This window comes from Poecilia latipinna, unplaced genomic scaffold, assembly GCF_001443285.1.
Source record: "Poecilia latipinna isolate Pla-1442-1.1 unplaced genomic scaffold, P_latipinna-1.0 Scaffold3814, whole genome shotgun sequence".
Classification (NCBI taxonomy): domain Eukaryota; kingdom Metazoa; phylum Chordata; class Actinopteri; order Cyprinodontiformes; family Poeciliidae; genus Poecilia; species Poecilia latipinna.
The window spans coordinates 12098-35661 of record NW_015116430.1 but is presented as its reverse complement, the minus strand read 5'-3'; the positions used below and the strand labels follow the sequence as shown (position 1 = coordinate 35661).

At 39.1% G+C, this 23564-nt stretch overlaps 1 protein-coding gene across 3 annotated transcripts; it reads left to right on the top strand.

Moving 5' to 3' along the window:
• Nucleotides 1–899: 899 nt before the first annotated feature.
• ulk1b (unc-51 like autophagy activating kinase 1) lies at nt 900–23315 on the top strand. Of its 3 annotated transcripts, none has more exons than XM_015024802.1 (27): nt 901–1561; nt 2310–2402; nt 3123–3164; nt 6363–6395; nt 6942–6978; nt 7818–7991; nt 9585–9658; nt 9775–9876; nt 11714–11772; nt 12126–12208; nt 12426–12476; nt 12666–12757; nt 12920–13085; nt 13207–13261; nt 13411–13497; nt 14984–15127; nt 15267–15412; nt 15721–15980; nt 16092–16270; nt 16604–16722; nt 17074–17193; nt 17545–17729; nt 17943–18127; nt 18908–19026; nt 19128–19285; nt 19797–19932; nt 20098–23315. In XM_015024802.1, exons 1-27 carry the CDS (start codon nt 1472–1474, stop codon nt 20151–20153), a joined length of 3045 nt encoding a protein of 1014 aa, XP_014880288.1. In that variant the 5' UTR covers nt 901–1471; the 3' UTR covers nt 20154–23315. The 3 variants fall into 3 exon arrangements, with proteins under 3 accessions (XP_014880286.1, XP_014880288.1, XP_014880287.1); XM_015024801.1 differs by having other exon boundaries at nt 16065–16270; XM_015024800.1 differs by lacking the exon at nt 20098–23315 and having other exon boundaries at nt 900–1561; nt 16065–16270; nt 19797–20079.
• The last annotated feature ends 249 nt before the right edge of the window (nt 23316–23564 follow it).

Here is a 23564-nt window from a genome sequence, read left to right as displayed (position 1 = left end):
CCATCTATTTTGTTAAGTGCACCAGTTGCTCCTGCACAAAACTCCCTCACAACATAAGGCTGCCGCCATACTTCACAGCCGGGATGACAGTCCCAGACTTGCTACTGCCTTTTTCTTTTAAATCTAATGATGGTCATTATGAGCCAACACCCCAATTTAGTTTGCTCAGACCATGGGCCTGTCTCACAAATGAAGGCCTCTGTACCTGTGTACTTTTCAAACTTGTAATCTGGATGCTTATGTTGCTTTTAGAATGATGGCCTCCCCCTCACTGAGTAGCTTTTAAACCTGTTGTTTCACTTTATGTAAATACACTCTTTTACCAACTTCAACAAGCATCTTGATCAGGTAGTCTGTCCCGGTGTTGATATGAACATTTCACAACAAAACACATTAATTTCAGAAAAATCAAACCTGGCTTCTTCTTAAGTGGGTGGTAGTTGGACATTCCCATACATTTCAATATTCAAAATGGTGAATGTGGAACCTTCATTCATGAGGAAATTTCACCTAATAATGGACCAAAGTTGTGTAGGATTATAGTTTTCATCCTGATATCTTGGTTTAATTTTAATATTTTTATTAGCTGAAAGTCAAAATCATCAAAATGAACAGAAATAAAGGACAGAAATGTGCGTAATGTGCGAGTTTAAGAGCTTATTGGTTGCAGAAAAGAAACCAACGTTTTGATGGCATTGTATCATGTAATGTTTCCTTATTTTTGTGTTGTTTACTTTCTTATAAATTCAAGACATTTAGCGTGTTTTGACTTAAGCTATTTTATCTGAAACATCTGTGTTGTAATAACAACTTTCCTAAGTTGATTTTACACTTCGATCTCGTTTTATGGCTCCCGAAGAAAAACGAGTGACGTCAAACCTACAGCTGTAATTAGATGCGCATGCGCATTTGCCATCGAAAACAGATTCTGCTTTGTTGTGAGCGTCGATGCTGTGACTTTCAGCGAAGTCAGCTGCTATTTTGAAATGTATTGAGAGGATTTTTTTATCGCACCCACTGGACTGTAAATGTTGTCAACCTGTTTTAAGCTCAGTTTGTCGTCTTTTCGCCGGGTGGAAGTCTCGGGCGACAGAAGTCTGGACCTCCTGTATATAAACAAAACGCAGCAAGCTGCTTCTTAAGGTGGCACGTCAAAGACAGCTGTAAAACTGCTACAGTCGTCGGCTTCCAGTTTGTCAAGTTAGCTAACTTCGTGTTAGTCGCTTTGCCAGTGATGGAAATAAACGTACAGCTCTGCTAGGAGTTAAACTCCAACAGGGAACCGTGCGAACATGAGAGAAGAGGACAATTTGCTGTTGGGAAGCCAATCCATGGCAAGCGAAAGAGGGGGTGAACGTTCCTGCAGCAGCCTCCACTTGACTGAGGAGAAAAGACTATCCAACGTGAAGAGTGACCTGAGGCCCCCTGGCTATTGGTCCAGGTCTTAGTTGGAGAAATTCGGACTTTCGACATGGAGACGGTGGGGAAATTTGAGTTCAGTCGGAAGGACCTGATAGGACATGGCGCCTTTGCTGTCGTTTTCAAAGGCAGACATCGAGAGGTGATTTTCCTTTTACACTTACAATGTAACAATTATGAATGATCATTATAGGATTTCCAAATGCCTGTGATGCATTCTTGAGGGATTATTCTCATTTTCCGGTCATTTGGGACGTTTGTTATTATTGTACGGCCTTAAGAGGCCTGGTCTAAAAGACAGGATATTCCCTGAAAACCACCAAGCTATCGCATAAAACGCTTAAATAATCTTCGCAAGTCTTGCAAAAATGTTTAAAGAAGGCATACATGATTGCTTTGTGGCCTTTTCTTGTTTTTGTCGCCATAGACATGTGCAGATGTTGCACGTCGACTTTGCAAATTTAAATATAGGCCAGTAGACTCGTATTGTTTCCTATAAAAGCTCTTTACAAAGGCCAGTGATGGACATGTTGAAACACGTACTGTACACAAATGCATATTAATTATTATGGCTTCATTTACTTAACCATTTTATTTCAGTCATCTAAACTTGAAGGCGGCTAAATGAACTAACATAACGTAACTAAGCGAAGTAATGCATGCTAAATTTCATGTTCCTGTGTGCAAACGCTGGACATGTCTAAACACATACCTGTTTTAGTTTTAAATATTTCATTTCTATGTAACTTAAGTTGAATGCATAATGTTGGCAAATTTATTTTGCAGGATATATCGAATGAAAATGCAGAAAAATCTGCAAAATTTCTTGAGAACTGCAGTTGTTCCCTCCACCCAGAAAGTGATCTTCTGTGAAATATATTTCCTTCTAGAAACTCGACTGGGAGGTGGCAGTGAAATGCATAAACAAGAAGAACTTGGCCAAATCTCAGACGCTGCTGGGGAAAGAGATCAAAATATTGAAGGTGAGCCAGAGTTATTGGGATTGCTGCAAGAAAATACATGTGGAAACATAGTAATACCAAATTGTTCAACAATCCACAATTGTATAAATGGACGTGTTTTTTTTGTTTTGTTTTTTTTTTTTTTTTTTTTTTTTTTTGCAATAAATGATCAGCATATTGCCATATTTTGCGACATGGTGGTGGTAGCATCATTCTGTGGAGATTATTTTCTTGGGGGACTGCTCAGAGTTGAAGGGAGAAGATGAATAGATCTAAAAACAGAGCAAACCTGAAGGATAACCTTCTAGGAGAATGAGTATAAATGTATTGCCGGGGCTACAGTGGAAGGTGTAGATTAAAGCATAGTCTGTGTATTAGAATGGTCCAGTCAATGTCCAGACTGAAATTCAAGGACTTTGTGGCAAGACTTGATCACGGACACTGTCTGTCTAATCTCACGAGGCTAAGCTATTTTGGAAGGAACAAATGCGGGTAAAAATGTCTGGCATGTGCAAAGCTGATAGTCATATCTACTAAATTTGGCAAAGTATTCATCAATTTATTTCTATTTTACTGTTATTCCCAATTTCTGTGTTTGACCTGTTACAGAAAATCCCAGTAAAATACTTTAAAGTTGGTTATTGCAATATGACCAAAATGTCATGCTTTATGGCACTGTGTGTCTGTGAATAGTCAAGGCTTCAACCTAAAGCCAATATTTATTTTCTGACATTTCTACAGGAACTGAAACATGAGAACATTGTTGCATTACTGGACTTTCAGGTATGTATGTATGTAATTAATTAGGGCTACAATGCCAAATACAGTTTGGTATTTCTATTTAGTTAGAAATACCATCACATTCTTTCTTGTTGCATTTCCCTTGTTCTGCAATTGGAAAATGAAGATACATTCTTGCATATATGTTTAATGTTTGCCTTCCCCCCTTCTCTCTTTTACTGCATGTTTATTTGCATTTTTACTCTGTAAAAGAGGATTTTCTTCATTTCTTTGCTGCAAAAAGTATTGGCTATCTTCTGTCTGACCCTCATTCTTCAGTAGAAAACAGATCTTAGTGTCAGTTTACACCCTGACTTTGTGTCCCTTTGAGCACAGTCATCACTTCCTGTGTTTACATTTTGCACGCAGTCACAAAACCCGATTCTGCCAGTCTTCATTGTTAAGAAGCTCTCTGGGATCTGTAGTGCAAATTTTACCCCTAAATAATGTGTTTTGGGATTCTCTGCAGTATTTACATCCAGACAATCGGGTAGCTATACATATTGATCTGTTAACTTACTGTCAGCGCGGTTGCTGCGTTGTTAGGGGACAATCCTGAGTCCTTAGTGACATTAATGCTGTTGCCTGTAGCTTAGTTACCAATCTGAAGCGGCCTGCTGCAACACCTCCTGGATCGCTGTTATATCACGTCCCTCATGTCTCCTCACAAAATGTTATCTGATCTCAGCAGGTGTTCCTTTTGTTTTTAGTCCATAATTAACACCCTATGAGCTGGATGAAAAACACAATGCTACTTTATATCATACTAGCCTAAGCTATGTTAATGAGACAACAGTTCACTGTTTGATGGAGGACTCTTTTTACTTTGCGATGAAGCATTGCTGTGTTTTTTTTTGTTTGTTTTTTTAATCTTTAATCTCTTAAATGAGTTCAGATGTTTAAGAGTTGCATTTTTTAAATCCTTAATTTGCAAATAATTCAAAAGTGTACCGTGATGTGCATGTGATTTCTGATTTTGGATGTTTAATTGCCTTGTTGGCAGTTGTTGTTTCCACCTCTGAGAATACCTTTTGTTCTCTAAACTCTATTTTTCTATAGATAGCGCATCAGGACCTGCTGGCTTTTGCATGACTGGTTCAAATGAACTGAGCTACAGTACTGTTGATGAAACTGTAGCTTGGTGTTGTTGTTGTTGTGAAGTATGCAACTGCTTTGTTAGGTCATCATCAGTAGCCTGGTAAAATAAAACAAAAAAAATCTCTTTAAAAAAGTTGTCACATTTGTGCCAAGCACAACTGAGCTGCACTCCTCACTGACAGCGGGTGGCAGAGAGTGACAGGAGCTGTTTCTTCATAGGACAGTCCAAGCCAGGCCTCTAAGATTACAGGTTTGTGTTGATGTTCTTAGCTGGGGATTAATCTGTCCATTGATCCACATCTCGGAAGGTCACAAAGAAAGTGACACCAAACGAAGCACTGCTCTCCAGCAAAATCCAGGCTTTCGCATTGAATCTGCTTTTCAGACTGTCCTGCAAAGAAAGATGGAAGCCAGCTTAAAATCTTAAATAATTTTAAATGTCATTTCTTTGAAATACTTCACATTTCCTTTACTTACTAGGAAAAAATGGGATTTTTTTTTTTTTTACTGTTGCATAAAAACATTGACAACTATTGGCTGGAAGTTTAAGGCTTTGACATGCATCTCCACATCTGTGACCTCAAGCTGGTTAGATCTCACAGTCCCTTTTTAAACTATTTCTAGGTCGGTTGACTTACAGTGCTCTACTTAGATTTACAGTTTTACCTACAGTGCCTTACGGGGCGATATCGAGCAGATTTGAACACTGTTTACCCGAAGGACAGGAAGCACAAAGCAAAATCATTTCTTATCTGAATATTAATGTTGTTTTGTGTTCTTGTGGTTCCTAATTGATAAAGTGCCTAGCAAATCCAAGTGGGCCGGTAAAGATGGTAGAAGTAACTTCACACAGGCTTCACGGTTGGGCGGGTGGGAAAGCGGACTGGGGCGTATGGGTTAGGCCTAAAGGAGTGCCACAATTACTCTTTTCATATGTTTGAAAATTACAGTGGACAAACTACCAGCACCGAATCTTTTTAAGAAACTAACAGAAGACTAGTTTCCTCAGCAGATAGCCCAACTAAATCAACTGGCTAATTTTAAGCTTGTTTGACTTTCGGTGTTAAACTGTAATAATCAGAAATGCAAAGGAGTAAAATATTCTCCACACTAAATGGAGTGGATGTAGTTAAACTGATAAATGTCAGTTGTATTAGTTGTTTGATCGCACTTTGGTCCTGTTGTGTGATTTTATTGAAAACTCTGCAAAGTGACAACATGGTTTGACATTATGCTGAATGCGAGCTCCCTTTGTTGTGAAACCGTTAGCAACAAGAGCAAACATTTTATCCGCCAGAGATGTTCTGCCTCAATTCTTTGAGAAAGCCTGTGACCTCTGGCTCTCTGCCGGCTCTCTGCCAGAACCTGTTTGCTGTCCTTTTTCTCAGTGAAGCCACAAGCAGCCGGCGTTAGAAGCCCTGACTCAGCTGAGCTACAGAAAACAGTCTGGCCTTTGACCGCTGCATTCAAACAGATACTGAATCGGGGTCAGAGTGAGAGATGACTGTCATCTGTTGCTATGTGATAAGAGGGTGTTTTGAAGTTAGCTGAATTATGTTGTTGGGGTTTTTTTTTTGTTCATGTTTTCCTCCAAACTGTTTCGAAAAGATTGTGACAAACTAAAAAAATAAAAACATTTTGGGAGCTTTCAATCTCTCTGAACAACCATATCATCATATATTTCTTTGTTTTTTATATATATAAACTAGTTAATTTAACTTGTTGACATTGAAGTCACCATTTCAAGTGTTTTTATCCTGTTGGCTAAAACAATCGAGTGTTGATCATTTTCCCCTTTTCTTTGGGCCAAAGTTAATTTTCAAATGTAGATCTAAATTGGTAGCTTATCTAATATCATTAAAATATTAACTAGGACTAGACTAGGGTTAAATTCTTATTTTCTCAGTTTTTTTTGCATATTTTTTTTGTTTTATTAAATTGTGCAAAGAGACGATTCAGCTTCTAGCAAAGATTTCATGGTTGTCATAAGCTGTGTCTTATCCTCTGTAGTTTTTAGCTCAGTTTGTTCTCTTGCAGGCTGTTTTCTCGTTACTGTTTGACTGAAATGTGTTTGTGTACGGCTCTTCTCTGTTCCCTCTTTAGGAAACTGCCAGCTCAGTGTACCTGGTAATGGAGGTAAGCTTTGCTACGACACGTTGCTTTGTTTGCTTAGAACTGCGTTGTCTCCATAATCTCAGGGGAGGAGCTATAACTAGCTGACCCCTCAGGCCTGGAGTTGGGGGGGTTAAATGGTTTCCAGTCCAGAAATGATCTGTTGCTTTTGCAACTGCTGGGCCAGTTTGCAAAGCCTTCTCAAATGAAGCTCAAACTTGAATGTTTTTCATGCTAAGTCCACCACCACTCAATTTAGAAATTTGTATCTTTTCTGGTGCTCCACATGTTCTAGTCCAGTTAAAAATTAATTATGGATGCTTTTTATATTCTCGTTGCAGATTACTTTTAGTACTTAATTCCTATGTTTCTATCTTAGTGAAGAAAAGTGTAATTAGAGCCTCACTTGCCACACCTCATTAAATTTACTTTAATTCTAGGTGTGAATATGTGATCACATTTATGCAGAATCCCTTCTGTGGTCTCCACTCCATTAGCCTCTCTCTGAAATCTGGAGGAAGTCGTAGTTTTAAGATGGTTCTCAACAATTCCTTTTCTTTTTGATCTCAGTATTGCAATGGCGGCGATCTTGCTGACTACTTACACTGTAAGTATAAAAACGGATCTACTGTTCGATTAGCAGCCAATGTATTTCAATGGAAATTAGCGTTTTCTTAGTGGAAATGACTGCATCTTTCATGAAAAGTGAATAGGTCACATCAGTAAAATACCAATTTGTATTTGTATTCAAATCCAGGATTTTTTAACCTGCTACTTGGAACATGGTTTCTCTGTTGTCAGGAAAAGTATATGGAATTAGATCGAGGTATTTTCCAGGTCAGGATAAATATAGAATATGGGAAAATATCAATTTGATCATCTTGTGATTTTTCCCCCTGATATTATAGCTATTTCATATAAAAATCTAGAAAAAAATCTCATGAAAAACAAGAATATATGCAAGAAAACAGGCGAAACATGATACATTTAAAATATTGTTGATTGAAGGAGGAGTTTGTTACCCGGCTGAAAGTTAATGCAACCTAATGCATACTTAAGTCGCTGCTCGTCACATGAGCTGGGAGAAGCTCTCTTAATGGTCTTAGCTAAAGAAAGCAGATTTTACATTATAGGAGGATGTTTTTTCTTTTAAATGTAACAGTCTTTAAAACACTAAAGTTCTGCTCTGCTTCAGTGACAGCCTGAGTTTTACAGGGAGAATATTTTTTTAAGGATTCAGCAAAAATAGTACCCTCTCTCTCTCTCTCTCTCTTTTTTAGCTTTAAGATTTTCATCACTCTTTAGTTCTTAGAAGCAGGGACCTGTTTGACTTAATGCATTACAATAAAACTGCCTGACATTACAGATTGGTAGCTTCTAATGGGAAAACGTAAAGCAATTATTTACGTCAGCAAACACTTTTTGTTTTCCGTCTGGCCTCTGCAGCCAAAGGCACACTGAGCGAGGACACTATTCGGGTTTTCCTGCAACAAATTGCAGGGGCCATGAAAGTCCTGCAGACCAAAGGAATAATCCATCGGGACCTCAAACCCCAGAACATTCTGCTCTCCTACCCACCGGGCCGAAAGTCTCACTCTAACAACACCTGCATCAAGATCGGTAGGTTTCTTATAATGAGTTTCCTCATTGTTGGCTCTCTGTTTTCATTTCGGCTGTTTAGAGCATATCCTAAAAGTGAATCACATTAAAACCTGATAAACAACCAAGAAAGAGGGAAAGAGGTCTGTGACCAGATCTATTCCTACAGTGAAAGCCTCTTCACTATTAAAACAGTTTTTAACTGATGGAAAAGTGTCAGAAATTTCTGTCTGAATGTGTTTACTGGAAATGTTATGACTTTTCTCTTCCTTGATCTCCTATCTGTGTCAGAGTACGTCATGCATTATTATCAAGGCTATTTCCTTCATGCCCACTAGATGTGTACTTCAAAAATGATTACAGCTTTCTTCTGTTTGCTCAGTGTTAATTGGCAGCACTCCCAATTTCTTATGAAATCCTTTTATCGGTGTTTTTATGTAACCTAGGTATTTGTTTTCACAACAAACTGGGTTACATGCGAGAATGAAAACAAGTTGGAGTTGAACCAAATACATTTTATGGAGTGCCGTATAACAGGGAATAAAATGATACAGGTTAACAAGCTTGATAACAACTTTCTAGATTTATTATTTTTATATTGAGGTCCAATTCAGTTTAAAATTTATGTATTTATTTATTGTGTTCATACTCTTGTTTAATTTTTCTGTTCTTCATATGGATTACACACTCTTCCTCATTGTAAAGGAAGAGTTTTTCACAACTTTCTGTGGGGAAAGACGTTGTCTTTCTAAACATTTTGGTCTTGTGAAACATAAGTGCCAAACAGTGTGTTGGTATTATCCGTAGTACATTTCGTATATTTATAAAAGTCTTCTCCCAATCACCGTTTACACTTCTAATCATGTAAATGACTACTTGGCATGTTTCACAGTATCTCACCTGAAACAGACACAGTTTGAAACTTCCATGATCCGCTCTTTCCTTTTACAACCCTGGCAAATCCGTTGTGTGTTCCTGTAAGATTAGAATAAAAAATTGTTGGCAGAAAATTCCCCCCCCCCCCCTCCCCAGCTTTAATTTTGAGTCTTATCCCCGCACCTGTGATTAGCAGTGTTGTGGCTCATTCTGTATCTGATGAAAGTCAGTGCAACTGGGAAATTTAGAATTGAACATTTCTGGTGATAACCTGAACCACTTTCATGCTTTTTGGGTCGCTGAAGGTCACCTGTGTGTTCATTTTGTCGGTGATAAAATAACTCTGGTGTGTTTTCAGTGCTCTATTTCTGGTATTTATTACCATATATCATCTTAAAAAAACGATCTAATAATTAGAAAGAAATGCAACATTACTTATGCTGACATTTTTATAAAGTTCTGCATAACGGTACTCGCATCTCTCTAGTTATGTACATAATTTGTTATCTGATACTTTTGACTGGCTGTCTTTGGACATAAGCTCCAAGTCTTTAAAGTTGGAAAACCTCCTAGAATAAGTTTATTCTACACTCTCTCAATAAATTCTGTTTCAATTTGAAGTTCCATTGGGGGTCTAAACATAATTTGAAGCAATGTGCAGCTTTTCTAGAAAGTTCTTCTCTTGTGTGCATCGGATGTTCACTTGTCCCTCCTCATCTTTTTCCTGTCTCTTTGTAGCGGACTTTGGCTTTGCCAGATACCTTCAGAACAACATGATGGCAGCTACACTCTGTGGCTCTCCCATGTACATGGTAATGTCAACAATGAGTCTTCCTTTGACTCATTTGTATTTACTGCACTCGCCTACAAGTAATCATGCGAGCAGAACTACATATTGTTAAGTCTCACGTTTTATTTCCCCCAACAGGCTCCTGAAGTCATTATGTCCCAGAACTATGATGCCAAGGCTGACTTGTGGAGTATAGGAACCATCGTATTTCAGTGTCTGACTGGTAAAGCTCCTTTTCAGGTAAAAACACACTTTATATGTTGGTGAAGAATGCCATGACAGACAAAAAAAACCCTTCAGGTTTAATGTCTGTCAAATGATATGATGATACAAACTGTTTTGTATTCTGTATTATTCAGATCAATATGATTGTTCAGTGAAGGATCTACATTTCGTACTACATTGATTGAAATCTTAAAAGCTTCTCAAAGTGCTTAAATGTTATCTTTTAAAGTAGAACAGCAGCACAGTCTGTGTTGTGGAGTATCACAGCTCCTCCTCCCTGTGGAGGAAACCTTTAGGCATCATTCTTCTAAGCTTACCAAGAAGGAAATACAAACTTGACTATCCAGTCCTTCCAGTCCCTAAGAGATTATTTACTAGATAAGATAATCGACTGTTATTATTTGTGCTGATTTTTTTTTTTCTGTGCATCTGAAAACACATCAACAAAATTGGAAACACACAAACAAAACATTATCCCAGCAGCATTTCTGTTATTAAATACTTAAAACAAGACAGGACTAAAGGTCACAAGTTACTAAAGGTCCATTACTGCATGGACAAATGTCTTCTGTCATGCGGTAACAAGTATTTTCCCCAGCTGGCAGAATGAGTATCTTCTCATTTCTTAAACACCCATAAGATCGATCTTAGCCTGTTCAGGAAGGGTCAAGTTATTGGCATCAAGCAGAGAAAACGTATAAGAATATTGCTACTATCTACTAACATTGGGTTGAGAACTGTCCAATGCATCGTTAAAAACTGGAAGGATGGAGGGCAACCATCGTCTTTGACGAAGAAATGTGGTCATAAAAAAAATCCTAAATGACCGTGATATCTGGCAACAACAGAACTCAGGATAATGTTTAATAGTGAAAGCAAGGGGATTTCCACATGCACAATGTGAAGGAAATGCAATCAGGGAGGCTATCTGGAGGAAAAAAAGACTTCAGTGTGCGGTGGACTCTGGAGCAAGGTCATGTGGTCTTATGAGTCCAGATTTACCCTCTGACAGAGTGATGAGCGCATCAGGGTGAGAAGAGAGGCAGATGAAGTGATGCATCTATCATCACTGGAGTCTCCTAGGTTCTATGTACTCAAAGAATGAGGTCAGCTGGAAACACTGCACGACCAGGTTATTCCATCAGTGGATTTTTCCTTCCCTGATGGCACGGCCATATTCCAAGATGGCAATGCCAGGATTAATCTGTCTCAACTTACGAAAGAGGAGTTCAGGGAGCATGATGCATCGTTTTTCACACATGGAGTTCAGACTTTAACCCCATTGAATGTCTTTGGGATGTTCTGGAGGACAGTTTTGCACAGTGGTTGGACTCTCCCATCACCAATGCAAGATCTTGATAAAAAATTAATGCAACACTAGACAGAAATAGATCTTGTGACATTGCTGAAGCATATCAAAACTGTGCTACAGCGAATGTAGTCAAAGCCTAAAGCGTTCCATGAAATATTGGTGTGTGACCTTTATTTATGTCTAGCACTGCATGTACTGAATCAAAAGTAATACTGTTTACTGATCATGTACAGGGAATAAGAAAACTTTATAACTGAGACTTATTTACAGTTTTATTACATGTTATGAATTCATATTCTGAATAAATTAGCATATTTTGCATAAAAGTGCATGTGGGCCAGCACGTTTGCTTGCTGGCCCAGCAGCAAGTAAACGTGAAACATGTCTGTTCTTTTCGTACCTGAGTGTGCTGCGTTAGAAACACAAAGGAAGGATGAGTCGTAACAGACAGAAGTGCTCAATAATAAACTTCCCTTGTGCTGTACAGTAGCTGTGTCGACATGCCATTGATATTTGCATATTTTGCATCATCGCCTTTAGGCCAGCAGTCCCCAGGACCTCCGGCTGTTCTATGAGAAAAACAAGAATCTGAGTCCCAAGTAAGAGTTGCATCTTTTAAACTGAACAACGAAATGTTAGCACAACAGTGTTTTGTGGTAAACAGGAGTAATGAATGTGAAGTCCCCTGGTTTGTTCCTAATAATTGTTTTTCATTGGCTGCCTTACTTTTGCTTGAATTTAGACTTGGATTGCGAACTAAAATGTTGCAAAACAAGTAGGTCAGACATACCAGCTGCTTACTGTGTCTCATAAAAGCTGACACTGACAGCCATGTTCATAGTTTTTGAGATTTCTTTGTTAATGAACATGATTATTTAAGGTAGAACATTGAGAGCAAACAAGGCTATTAGAAAAATCCCTCTTTAGATTTTAATGTTTTATATTTTTGCAGCATCCCCAGAGAGACTTCTAGCCATCTGAGGAACCTGCTGCTCGGTCTGCTGCAACGCAACCACAAGGATCGTATGGACTTTGGTTGGTGACAGTCAGCAGTTTTAACCCTTTCAAAATGCTCTTTCTGACAGATGTCACACTGTCATAAAAAGACTCAGATAAAACTCTTCCATATACATGAAACCTGATGAAACGAGTGCAAACCCTCTCTAAACTATTTCTATTTATTACTTTGAATTCTGCTCAGCTTTTTCACCATTGCTCAGTACTTATTCTTTATTTTCTTCTCTTTCTTCAGATGAGTTTTTTACCCATCCTTTCTTGGATGCAAGCTCATCCATTAAAAAGTGTAAGTAAAAGTAAATATTACTCTATTTAAAGCTTGGTTGGGTGTGATCTGGCATATTTTCATTTCTTTTAAACCAAAGGTTGGATTAAAAAGTGATTATGATTACTGCTCACGACCAAAGTTGTTTTTTTGTTTTTTTCCTTTTATTTATACGACTCATTTTAACAATTGTTTTGCGTTGTATCACAGCCGTCCCTACAGTGACCATGACCTGTTTGCCCAGTTCGGCATCAGCCAGCTCTTGTAGCAGCTCCTCCACGTCTCACCTTGCCTCACCACCGGTTCGTACTCACTTTTTTCTCTTATTCCTCTGCTTCTGTTTGCATGCAATTTATGAGTCTGTACATAGTCTGTGCCTGTTCAACCATTCCCAAATGGTATGCATTTTACACTTTATGCTCACACTCTTCTTCTGGTTCTTTTGTGTCCGCTTCCTTCTGCAGCAGTCTTTAGCTGAGACTCAGCATCTGCGTGCCAAAGTTCTGGCCTCTCCAACGCAGGAGGCTGCAGGTTTTCTCCTGAAGGACTCGTCTGGAGCAGGCGGCAGCAGCAAGAACTCCTCCTCTTGCGATACAGATGATTTTGTCATGGTGCCTGCTCATTTTACAAGTGAGGATATGTGTAAATAACATCAGATGAAACTGTAAAAGTTATTAAATATATTGTTGTAATTATTGGCAAAGCTTTTTTTTTTAATTGGTGTGTTATTTTCATATGATTGACTTTCCAGCAGGTGAACTGACTTGTGAGAGTAAAGTGCTGCAGGACAGTTTGATGAACAGTGGGTGAGAGGCACTGACTTTATTTATCCTGGAAAATAAATGTCTTTTCATCCCAGAACATTTGCAGTTATTTAAAAAAAAAAATCAAAGGAAGTACAGTTCTTTATGTTCTGATGTTCTCTTCTATCTTCTTTTTTTAAAATCTTTTTTAGCTCTCTTTTGGCTTCAGCTGGTCTGTGTAACCAAGCAAAAACACCACCACACTCTCCTTCTTACAGTGGCTCTCCAAGTCCTGTCAGGTACATGTACTGAGTTAAAATGTTGAGATCTAGCTGTAAAATGAAAGTTAAGCACAAAATGATATTGGAATTTTAAAGTGAAAATGTGTTTGAATGACCCAGTCAAAGTCCAGACATCAGTCATATTTAGAAATTTTGGCGAGACTTGAAAATTGCTCTTCACAAATGCTGACCGAGTTTGAGCTGTTTTGCAAAGAACGTTTTGCAACGCTGGTTGAGACATACCCTAAAAGGCGTGCTAAAGCAGTTTAACCAAAAAGAGGCTTCCAGGGTATTTGTTCATGTTTTTATTGGTCAAAGCTATTCAAAAACCACCTGTCATTTTCCTTCCAATTTACAGTTCTGCATTACTTTGTGTTGGTCTGTTTCATAAAATCCAATAAGATGCATTGGAATCAGTAGTTGTAAGGTGTCGTAAAAAAAGTTCAACGGAAATAAATACTTTTACAAGGCACTGTGTGTGACGTTATCCAATGTGAGCAGCATTTTTAAAAAAATCATTTCCTACTTCATGTCTTGAGCCCATAAACATACAGAAACTGGTTTTTAAAGATCAGCTTCTGGGTCAATTTCCACTCTTTCTTTTCAGAGTTTGAAGAATCCTTTTTTGTGATTGAACAGAAAATAAATCTAGTGATTAAAAAAAATCCCTGTCATCAGAAGTTTTGGCATCCGATCTCACTTTCTGTTACTGAAGCTGACTTTTCAAATAAACTGCAGATATTAAAACTACCAAAAGAAGCCTGTGCATAAGACTTGAAGCATAACCGTTTCATCGCTTTATTTTTTTCTCTCTACAGTTTGAAAAACCCACGACTTTTTCTCTTTTTTTTCCCCACCCACATCCTGACTTTATCCTCCTTTTAAAAACTGAAACCTCTAATTTTCAAATTAACTCAAATATTGTTTTTCTTTTTCTGAAGGTGAAGCAGATGCCAGTCCTAAAACATAAGCTTATCCTTGCATTCCACATTGAAATCCTCAAACTGTTCAACATTGTGATTTACCTTCATTCAGCATTTAAACGAACGATGTTAAAATTGTTTCATTAAAGTTTACCGTAAGCCTTCGGGTGTGAAGACTGGACGGTTTCAGCCCAATCTCGTCTTCAGAAATCTTCACAGCTGTTTGGTGTGTTTACAACAGGCCTGTAATTCAATCCTTCTCAAACAGAGAAAAACATTTTCCACAACCTGAGGCGATATCTTCCATTTTGCGCCTCTAGGAGCCTTCAGCTGAAAGATAATATTCCCTGCCTAGTTGCTTGGCTTTAGCCTGGCGATGACCTTTAATAGGGATTTCAAGAGTTTTGGTTTTAATCCCATTAGTAACCTCTGAAAGCTCTGACCGTATATGAACAGAATGCCACATCTTCGAGATGATGCTGGGCTTTCCCAAAAAAAGCTGTCATAAAAACATAACTGTCTGCTGTTTGTGCTCTGAACATCCCCTCCTCATGCTCTGCCCTTCTCTCTGCTGTTTCCAGGCCCACCGAGTTCCCTGGCAGTAATTATTGTGGTAGCTGTGGAAACCATGTTCACTCATTGCCTATCCCAGTCCCCACGCAGGTCCAGAACTACCATCGCATGGAGCTGAACCTTCAGTCTACCAAGCAGGACGGCTCACCACGGTCTGTATCCTAACCAGCACGCAATCCCACAACCAAACAATTGCACATATGAAATTCTGAAACTAATGCTGAAGTATTTTTTTTTTTAGAGTTTCTCAGCTAAACTTGAGTAATGTACTTCTTTTTTTTTTTTTGTCAGGTTGTCAACAGCGGTGCGTTGCGGCAGCAGTGGAAGCCTGGTGGGCCACGCTAGAGCAGGACCTTCGGCCCCGTGGCAGGGAGCGGTCCCCTCCTCCCGCAGGCTTTCACTGGGAGGGACCAGAACATTCCAGATTTCTCCTCAAGGTACTAAAGGAAGCTGCATGTTATAAAAACCGTTTCATGTAATGAGTAGATTTCAAGCATTTCTCTTTTAGATACATTTAGGGTTTTTATGAATGATTTAAAAAAAAAGTTTGCTCTTGGTGTTTCCTTTTAACCTTTTGTTGTATTCTGACATGCAGATAAGGAATTATTTGAATTGATATAGATTGAACTTCCCCTATTTTTTTTTTCTGCTTTTTTGCTTTAATATTATTTTAAATCTACATAAATAAAAACAATTCCAAGCATTGCACCATACTAGAGGGTCAAAGTTGCTTTTCGCTCTCCAGGCCCGCAGCACGTTGAGTCGAGGCAGACGTCTCAGCAGCAGCCACAGGCACCCGGGCTTGGCACACGGCTCCACAGTGCCCCCTGTCTGTTGGACTGCGCGACTGGCGGCAGCAGACAGAAAATCAAGAAGCAGCATTCAGACCCCGTCGCTGTCCCTCCAACCGGGCTGATGACCCTCCGGCCGCTCCACTCTTCCCCCAGACTCAGCGAGCTGATGCAGCGCAACCCTCTACCGACCATCCTGGGATCCCCGTCCAGGGTGAGACGACCGTCTCCGTGAATTTACCCCACACGCACAGGACAAAAATAAATTTAATGCTTCCTTACTTGTCCGCCTTCTCAGGCTATCCCTCCTTTTGAATTCCCAAAGCCGCCAAGTTCTCCAAACCTCGTGACGTTCCTGACTCAGAAGGGCTTGGTTGTTGGTTCGCCCGGTAGCAGGACCGCCCCGGGAGAGCTCAGAGACCTGGGGCAACAAGCGCCAGCACCGTCCACCCACCCAGCCTGCTGCGTCCACAGAGCGAACGACGACGGCAGGAGCTTTGGAAGGTCAGGCTCATTCATTCACTGTTTATCTTTTCAATCACAAACGAGTTGTTTAGACACAGGAATCTTCTCTTTAGGTATAAAACTAGTCATGAACAGGACGTCCATCATTATCTATTAACTGCTTCTAACTTGTTAGTTCTAGTTTGAAATTAATTATCATTTGTAAAACTGCAGTTGAAGTGATTTGTCTTTTTTTTTTTTTTCTGGAATGGAAAAAGGTCAGAGTAGTGTTTAACCTTTTCAGAGTAGATGGATATGGACGAACATGAAGAGAATTGATGGGAAGCGGACAGATTTATGAAAGCAAAGCTGTTTCTTGTCTGCTTGCTTCAGGTCACAGAGTGCCGGCCGTCTGTCTGACATGCTGCTGATGGCTGCGTTTGGAGCAGGACATGCAGGAGAACGAGGCAGCGCGGAGAACCTGGCCTCAGAAAAAGCCATAGACATAACAGGTCTGTGTGTATCTTACAGAGGATGGATTAAAATGTTGATTTTATTTTATTTTTTTCTTCTTCTTCTTCTTCTTTCTGCTATGACAGTTCAGGATGAATTCAGGCTGCATCTTCAGCATTTTAAAAGCTTAGAATTAAATGGTTCCAGACATCAGCAGATTTCTTTCTCTATTTTGAAGCCTTGAGTTTGAACTTTTTTATAATTTTCAGAAGAATGCCAGTAAAACCGTGAGGGAACTGTTTTATCAACACTGCCATTGTTTTTTGTTTTTTTTCTTCCTAACCGATTCTTGTATATTTGTTTTTTCTCTAACGTGAAGTAAACAAAGCCAATGTTTTTCTGCTCATTAGCTCCTCCTGGTGGCGGCTTTGCACCTGGTTCTTGCAGCCCCGCACAGGTGGTTTTCACTGTTGGCTCTCCGCCAAGTGGCAGCACCCCACCTCAGACCTCCAGACACAGGAAATGTTCAGGTAACACAATAAAAATGTCTGAATAAGTTCAATATTAAACAAAACAAAAAAAACCTAGAGGTGAAACATTCTTTGTTCTCAAGGCTAAGATCTAATTTCACATATCTGGATACATATAATGTAAAAAAAAATCCTATTTAAAACTGATATATGGTTTAGTAATCAACAGCAATTTCCTCAGAAGGCTTATACATTGTAATTGCTTAATATATATATATATATATATATATATATATATATATATATATATATATATATATATTTTTTTTTTTTTTAATTTATTTTTTTTTATTAATTTCACAGTAGATGAATTGAAGGAAAATGTCTTCCTTTTTTTTCTGACTCATGCAGGCTCCTTCAGTTCAGGCAGTCCTGCAGGCTCGTTGACCGGTCGCTACCCCCCGACAGGCACCTTTCCCGAGGGCTTTGAGGCCCCGCCCAGCCCTCGCTACAGTTTCACTGATCCTATCACCGCTAACATGGGTGGCGCTGTGACCTTTGAGGCCCCCGAGCTGCCTGAGGAGACGCTGATGGAGGTGAAGAACTAGTTTCCCCACAAACTAGTGAGATTGTTGACATTTTTTAGAACTGGAGCTTATTTTAGGATTCATTTACCTACAAAAATGAGGAATCGATGTTTTCTTTCCAGCAAAGCAGATCCTGTAACATCACCTTCTGTTGACGCATGATATAAATTGTCTCTAAATTACCGCCCCTTCCCTCTTTTTCTGCTTTCGCCGGGAGTTCAGCAAGAGCACACAGACACGGTGCAGCGCCTGCGTTTCACTTTGGAGTTTGTCCTCTGTCTGATGGAGGTGGCTGGCTCTCGCGGGGCAGTCACAGCGGGGGCACAGGGAGACGGCTCTCACCCCGCTGTCCTTCAGCAGCAGAGTCTGGTGGCAGATCAGATAAGCTCACTGAGCCGAGAGTGGAGGTAAGGTCAATGTCACTGTTTGTTGATGATTCAGTTTTGCTCCATTTAGACAAATAAAACCACCCAAAATCCCCAGACATAAGCAACGTGTGTTAAAACACTACTTAGTTTGTTTTTGCTTATGACTCTGATGTGTTTATAGTAATAAAAGAACAGTGACGTTCTGGAAAACAAAAAAAAACAACTCTACATTTTCTGTAATTACTAATCTAGAAACGATTAAGTACTGTGGATGACTAGCAGGAAGCTTTGATATGATTGTGTTTTTCACTTTAAAACTGTGTAACAGTCTTTGTAAATGATAAGATTTAACATTTAAAAACATAATGTGTCATGTTTTTGTCTGAAATGGGTGTCAGACATGCAGTTATTAAAATCTGGCAGTGAGTTTATTTTATTACTTCACTGAGAAGCAGTTGCTTGATATTTTGCTTCTTTGCCATTTCATACTTGTACAGTTTTGGGGATATTGTGTATCGTAAAAAAGAGGAAAAAGTCAGAAAAATCATCATGATTGAAATTTTAAGCAATCCAATTTTTTTTTATATTACCTGAAAAGGAAATTGACCCATAGGTGCCTAGAATTCATTTAAATACTTAGTCGAGTGAGCTAAAAGTGAAACTGTTGTGTCTAACGTGTGTGGATGCACACACTTGTAGTTCAGGATTCAGGCCCAGAAAGTAGTGATTTTTTTTTTTTTTTTTTTCTCCCTGACAGTTTTACAACACTTAAGTTTTAATTAAGTCTCAAGTGACGTGTTTTTGTGCTTCTGTCCTCAGTCACGCAGAACAGTTGGTGCTCTACCTTAAAACCGCCGAGCTATTGTCTACTGCCTTACACACGGCCATGGAGCGAGTTAAACAGGGCAAACTCTACCCCTCCGCTACTGTCAAACAAGGTAGGAGGCTATTCATGTCACAAAAAGTCTTTCAGATCTCCTTTTCTTTGTGAGCCACACAAAAGCAGAAACCTCTTTTCTTCCAATCTCTGTATTCGCAGTGGTGAGGCGGCTGAATGAGCTGTACAAGTCCAGCGTGGCATCTTGCCGCTCGCTCAGCACTCATCTGGAACACTTCTTCTCCAGGAAGCATCGTCTAATGGACCAAATCGGCTCCATCACAGCTGAGCGTCTGCTCTTTAGCCACACAGTGCAGATGGTAGGCTAAAAGGAAAAGCAGAGAAAAGCCGTTTCACATGGCTCTTCATTTTACGACTTTCACAGAAACCCAAACTAATCATGTAAAACACCGTATGTGGCAACACAGCGCAACCGCACACCGTTTCTACTGAGAAATGTAGCGGTGCAGCAGCGATGAGGATGCTGATTAGAGTTGAGAGTAAAATAGATTAAAAGTCTGAGGCAGCACTTGAAAGTTTGTGTTTACAAACTCTCTCCATCGGATCGGAGAGATTTTGAGTTATTTTGTAAATAAAAAAGGGGTAAATGTCAGTTTTTAAATGTGCAAAACTGGTAAAAAAGAAAAAACAAAAAAAACCTTCAGCCAAAAGTAGTTCTACAAGTATAAATTAGGGTAACAAAAACAAAAACCCACTACACTTCTCAGTCATTTATTTGTAAAAAAAATAAGTAAAAATAAAATAAATGTTTTTCACTATTTTTAAATGAATGGAACAGACCATTAATGTCCCCCCTCTTTGTGATGTTAGGTTCAGGCTGCTGCGCTGGATGAGATGTTCCACCAGGGGGAAGCGTCGATCCTGCGTTACCACAAAGCTCTCCTGCTAATGGAGGGCCTGTCTCTGCTCCTCACTGAACAGGATGACATCCTTAGTGTTAGCAAATGTGAGAATCTCTTTCAGCTGCTCAACACTTGTAGTATTTGTTGTTCTTTGGGGGGTTGGGGGAGGAAAAAAAAAAAAAAAAAAACTGGTTCAGTTTAGAGAACTGGAGGCTTCTGTTAACGCTGCACTAAATATTCTCTGTCTTTCTTTGACCCTGTTTCTGCAGGCAAGGAGTGCATTGAACGCCGCCTCACAGCTCTGCAGTCGGGTCTCTGTGTTTGACTTGTGAAGCCGTACAACCCTCCATTTGCACTCTGACACCAAATCTCCACCCACATTTCATGGTTTCACATAGAAACGCTTTCGTTTTCGCAAGAAAACCACAAAGTTTACTCAGACACCGGAGGGTTCCGCGCATGGAAGATCTTTCAGTTTTCAGGGTTGGACTGTGACAGAAACATCTCAACTCTGGAGGTTGGCCCAGTTATGGACATAGGGAGGACTCTGCTGCTGAAGATGGAAATGCCACGAAAAAGATTTAAGATTTGCACCTAGTTACTGTCGGTCTAATAAGAAGGAGCAGTTTTTGCCAAGTAGTCACATTCCTTCATGTTGTGCTTATCTAGCATAAGAAAACAGCTTTTTAGGATCCATGCTAGCTGCAGCGGGATGAGAAGATTAATGCAGTAGAAGCTGCACAGCTGGTGACACGTTCTGATAAGGACTCACTGTGGCTAAATGTTCCCATAATGTGTTTTTTTTTTTTTTTTTTGGCTTATATTTCTAATTTCCTCCCATGTTTGTTCAGTATCTTTAATTCTTTCATGCTTTATTGACAGAAAGTACACATTTGTAAAGCATAGCGAAATTTAATCAGCAGAAGTACATGCAAGCATTATTACACAAAACCACAACCAAATTACTTTCGAAAGACTTTTGAAGTAGATTCAGTGTCTGCCTCTGCTGTTTTGATTTAAAAAAAAACAAACAAACAACGAATGAATAAGAATTTGCTCATTCAGTATGCGCTTAAAATTATAAGGCCACAACCTGCTTTTCACACTATGAGATTGTGAGGGAAGTATTTTGATTCTGTTCATGAAAATCGTGGCTTGCAATAAGCACAGAGAAAACAGGTCAGGTTAACGCTCAAGACATCTGCAGTTCAAGTGTAGATTTATATGCAGACGGGGCTGAATCTGATCCATCTACATCTGCCATCGCAATCATGTTAGCAAAAATGTTCCTGTACAGGTGCACCTTAATAAATTAGAATAACATTGAAAAGTCCGTTTATTTCAGCAATCCAGCTAAAAAAAAAAATAAAGTAAGTTATTAATTTCTGTTAATTTTGATGATCATCGCTTACAGCTTTTTACATTCTTTTAAAGGTTGGTGTTACCGTTTTGCCAAATTTTGTCCCTCCAGCTAACTTTGGTTACAGCACTCTGAGAAAACAGTTTTTTTGGTGATTTCTTCACAGTGTGGAGGATGCCAGTGACTGTGTGCTGAACAACTTTTGCCTTTATCTATTTTGCGTCACTGACTCTTGTGTGTCTCATCTTACTCCACACCTTCTCTGTGTAGTTTAGGTCAGGTGATTTTTCTTGCGAATCAACGACAGTCATTACAAATTGACTATGGCAGTTTCTTCCTCCTACCCTGTGAGCAGCTAGCTTAATCTTTAAAAATCAGCTCATTTTGCTCACACGCCGTCTGTGTGAGCAAAATAAATAAGTTTATCTTAACTAAGATAAATGCTTGGACAATATCATGTTGCATGAATGTGTAGAAAATATGAGTTTAACCAAATTAATTTACTGAAATGACTGGACTTTTTAGTAACATTCAAATTTCTTGAACTGCACCTATGTTCATCTGACACTCATAGGCTTTCACACTCATTGCTGGTGTTTTCTGCAAATGATTTCCAGACTTTGCCATGGGGATTTTTTTTTTTTTGCATTTTATCTCTCAATGTTGTGGGTGTTCAGCGAGTCTAGTCAAATATGAATGTAGGGGTGTCAGGAAAGAAGCAGCATTAAAATCAGGCTGAATGTCGAAAGGGGGAAGGTCAACATTTAAGCTGATCTTAATGGCTGGATGTTTTTTGCACTGTTGATGTACTGTATAGATAGAGGAGTATGCAAAAAGTGTGCAGTCTGTGTAGCCGTGCTCATTTAGAGACTTCTGCTTATTCGCTTTAGTGTAGTTTTAGTTGCTTTTACATTTACCGTCATAAATTGTGTATGTTTTCATGTTGAGGAGTGTTGAGAAGGAAGTTGTATAAGCTAGTTTTCTAGAAGACGAAAGAAAAAAAAATTCACACTGAAAAAAATGTTGCAGTTCTTGTTTTGTGCTTTATTTTAACAGTTATTGTTTGGTTTGGGTTTTTTAAGGCTTTATGCCGTTTTGATTCATTTTAATTGCGACTGTTTTACTTAACCACGTGTTTCCCCTCACCCCCCACCCCCTGCTTTTTTTTTTTTTTTTTTTAACTCTTCTAAATTTGATTGACTGATTTTTGAAGGTTTAAACAGTAGTTGTTTTTCATGCTGTGTGCATGCAAGTGTGAACTGGTAAGCTTGATATTTAACACGGTAACGTCAGTGGGACACGTTAAGTGCAGAACGTGCTGCATAGATCTGCTCTCGTGAGAAGCAGAACATGTCACTCTGATGTAATTGACATCGAAACCCACCACTACCTTATTTTACTCGAGATGTCATTCCCTCTGCTGCTCAAGCCAGAAATTGAGTGCATATTTTATATTTTGCTTGCGTGCGATTTTAGCTCGAGAGGCTGAACTGAGACGCCTTTTTAGCGTTACAATCGGCAGGACGAACTGGAGAGATAATTTATCTGAGCAGACATTTTGTGTGTTTACTTTGTTGCCTTTTCATGTTGTGTCCTAAATGATGTCTTTGTCTCTTAAGTATACATTCCTAATATTAATTAATTAGTTCCTCTGCAGACGTTTTGTCACTACACTTGCTGTGTTGTCCTTCCACGAATCAGATGACAGAAAAAAACCGACGCATGTGTCACTTTTTATTGTTCCATACAATCTTTCTTCCGATTAGGGAAAACAATGCCCTTTGATCATAACCATCACGTCGATTTTATTTCAATTCGTTTCTTTTATGTATTTTCTAACATTCCAGGATGTTTCTTTTTCCCTTGACTAATTCTATGTTGCCTTTTATATGTCGTCAATTAAGTTATTGTATTCAACTCTGGGGAGACGATGGGCCACCCGAACATTCCCAAAGACTATTAAGCTTTTTGCTTGTTATTCCACATTCTCTCTCTTGCTCTTGCAAAAGCAGTTTTAATGTTTTCATATCCATAACAGACGCACTATCTCCTGTACCACTGCTGGTAATGTAATCTTTACTGTTGGGGGATCTTCGTCATGAATAAAGTGAAAGGACAATTTCTTCAGGATGTTGCGTTTTTGTTTTAGTTGAAAGGAAAACACTGCATGCTTTATTAGAGTTGGTTTATTTCCTTGTTTTAACATCAAAACCACAGGCACGATGTAATTCATGCAAAAGGAGCCCTGGCCAGCTGTCGAGTACATTTACTAAATAGTACATAAACATACTTTTCAATGAGCTGGCTAATCTCTCTCTCAAAGCTTTTTTTTTTGTTTGTTTGTTTTGAGAATGTATATCACTTAAATTTTAATAG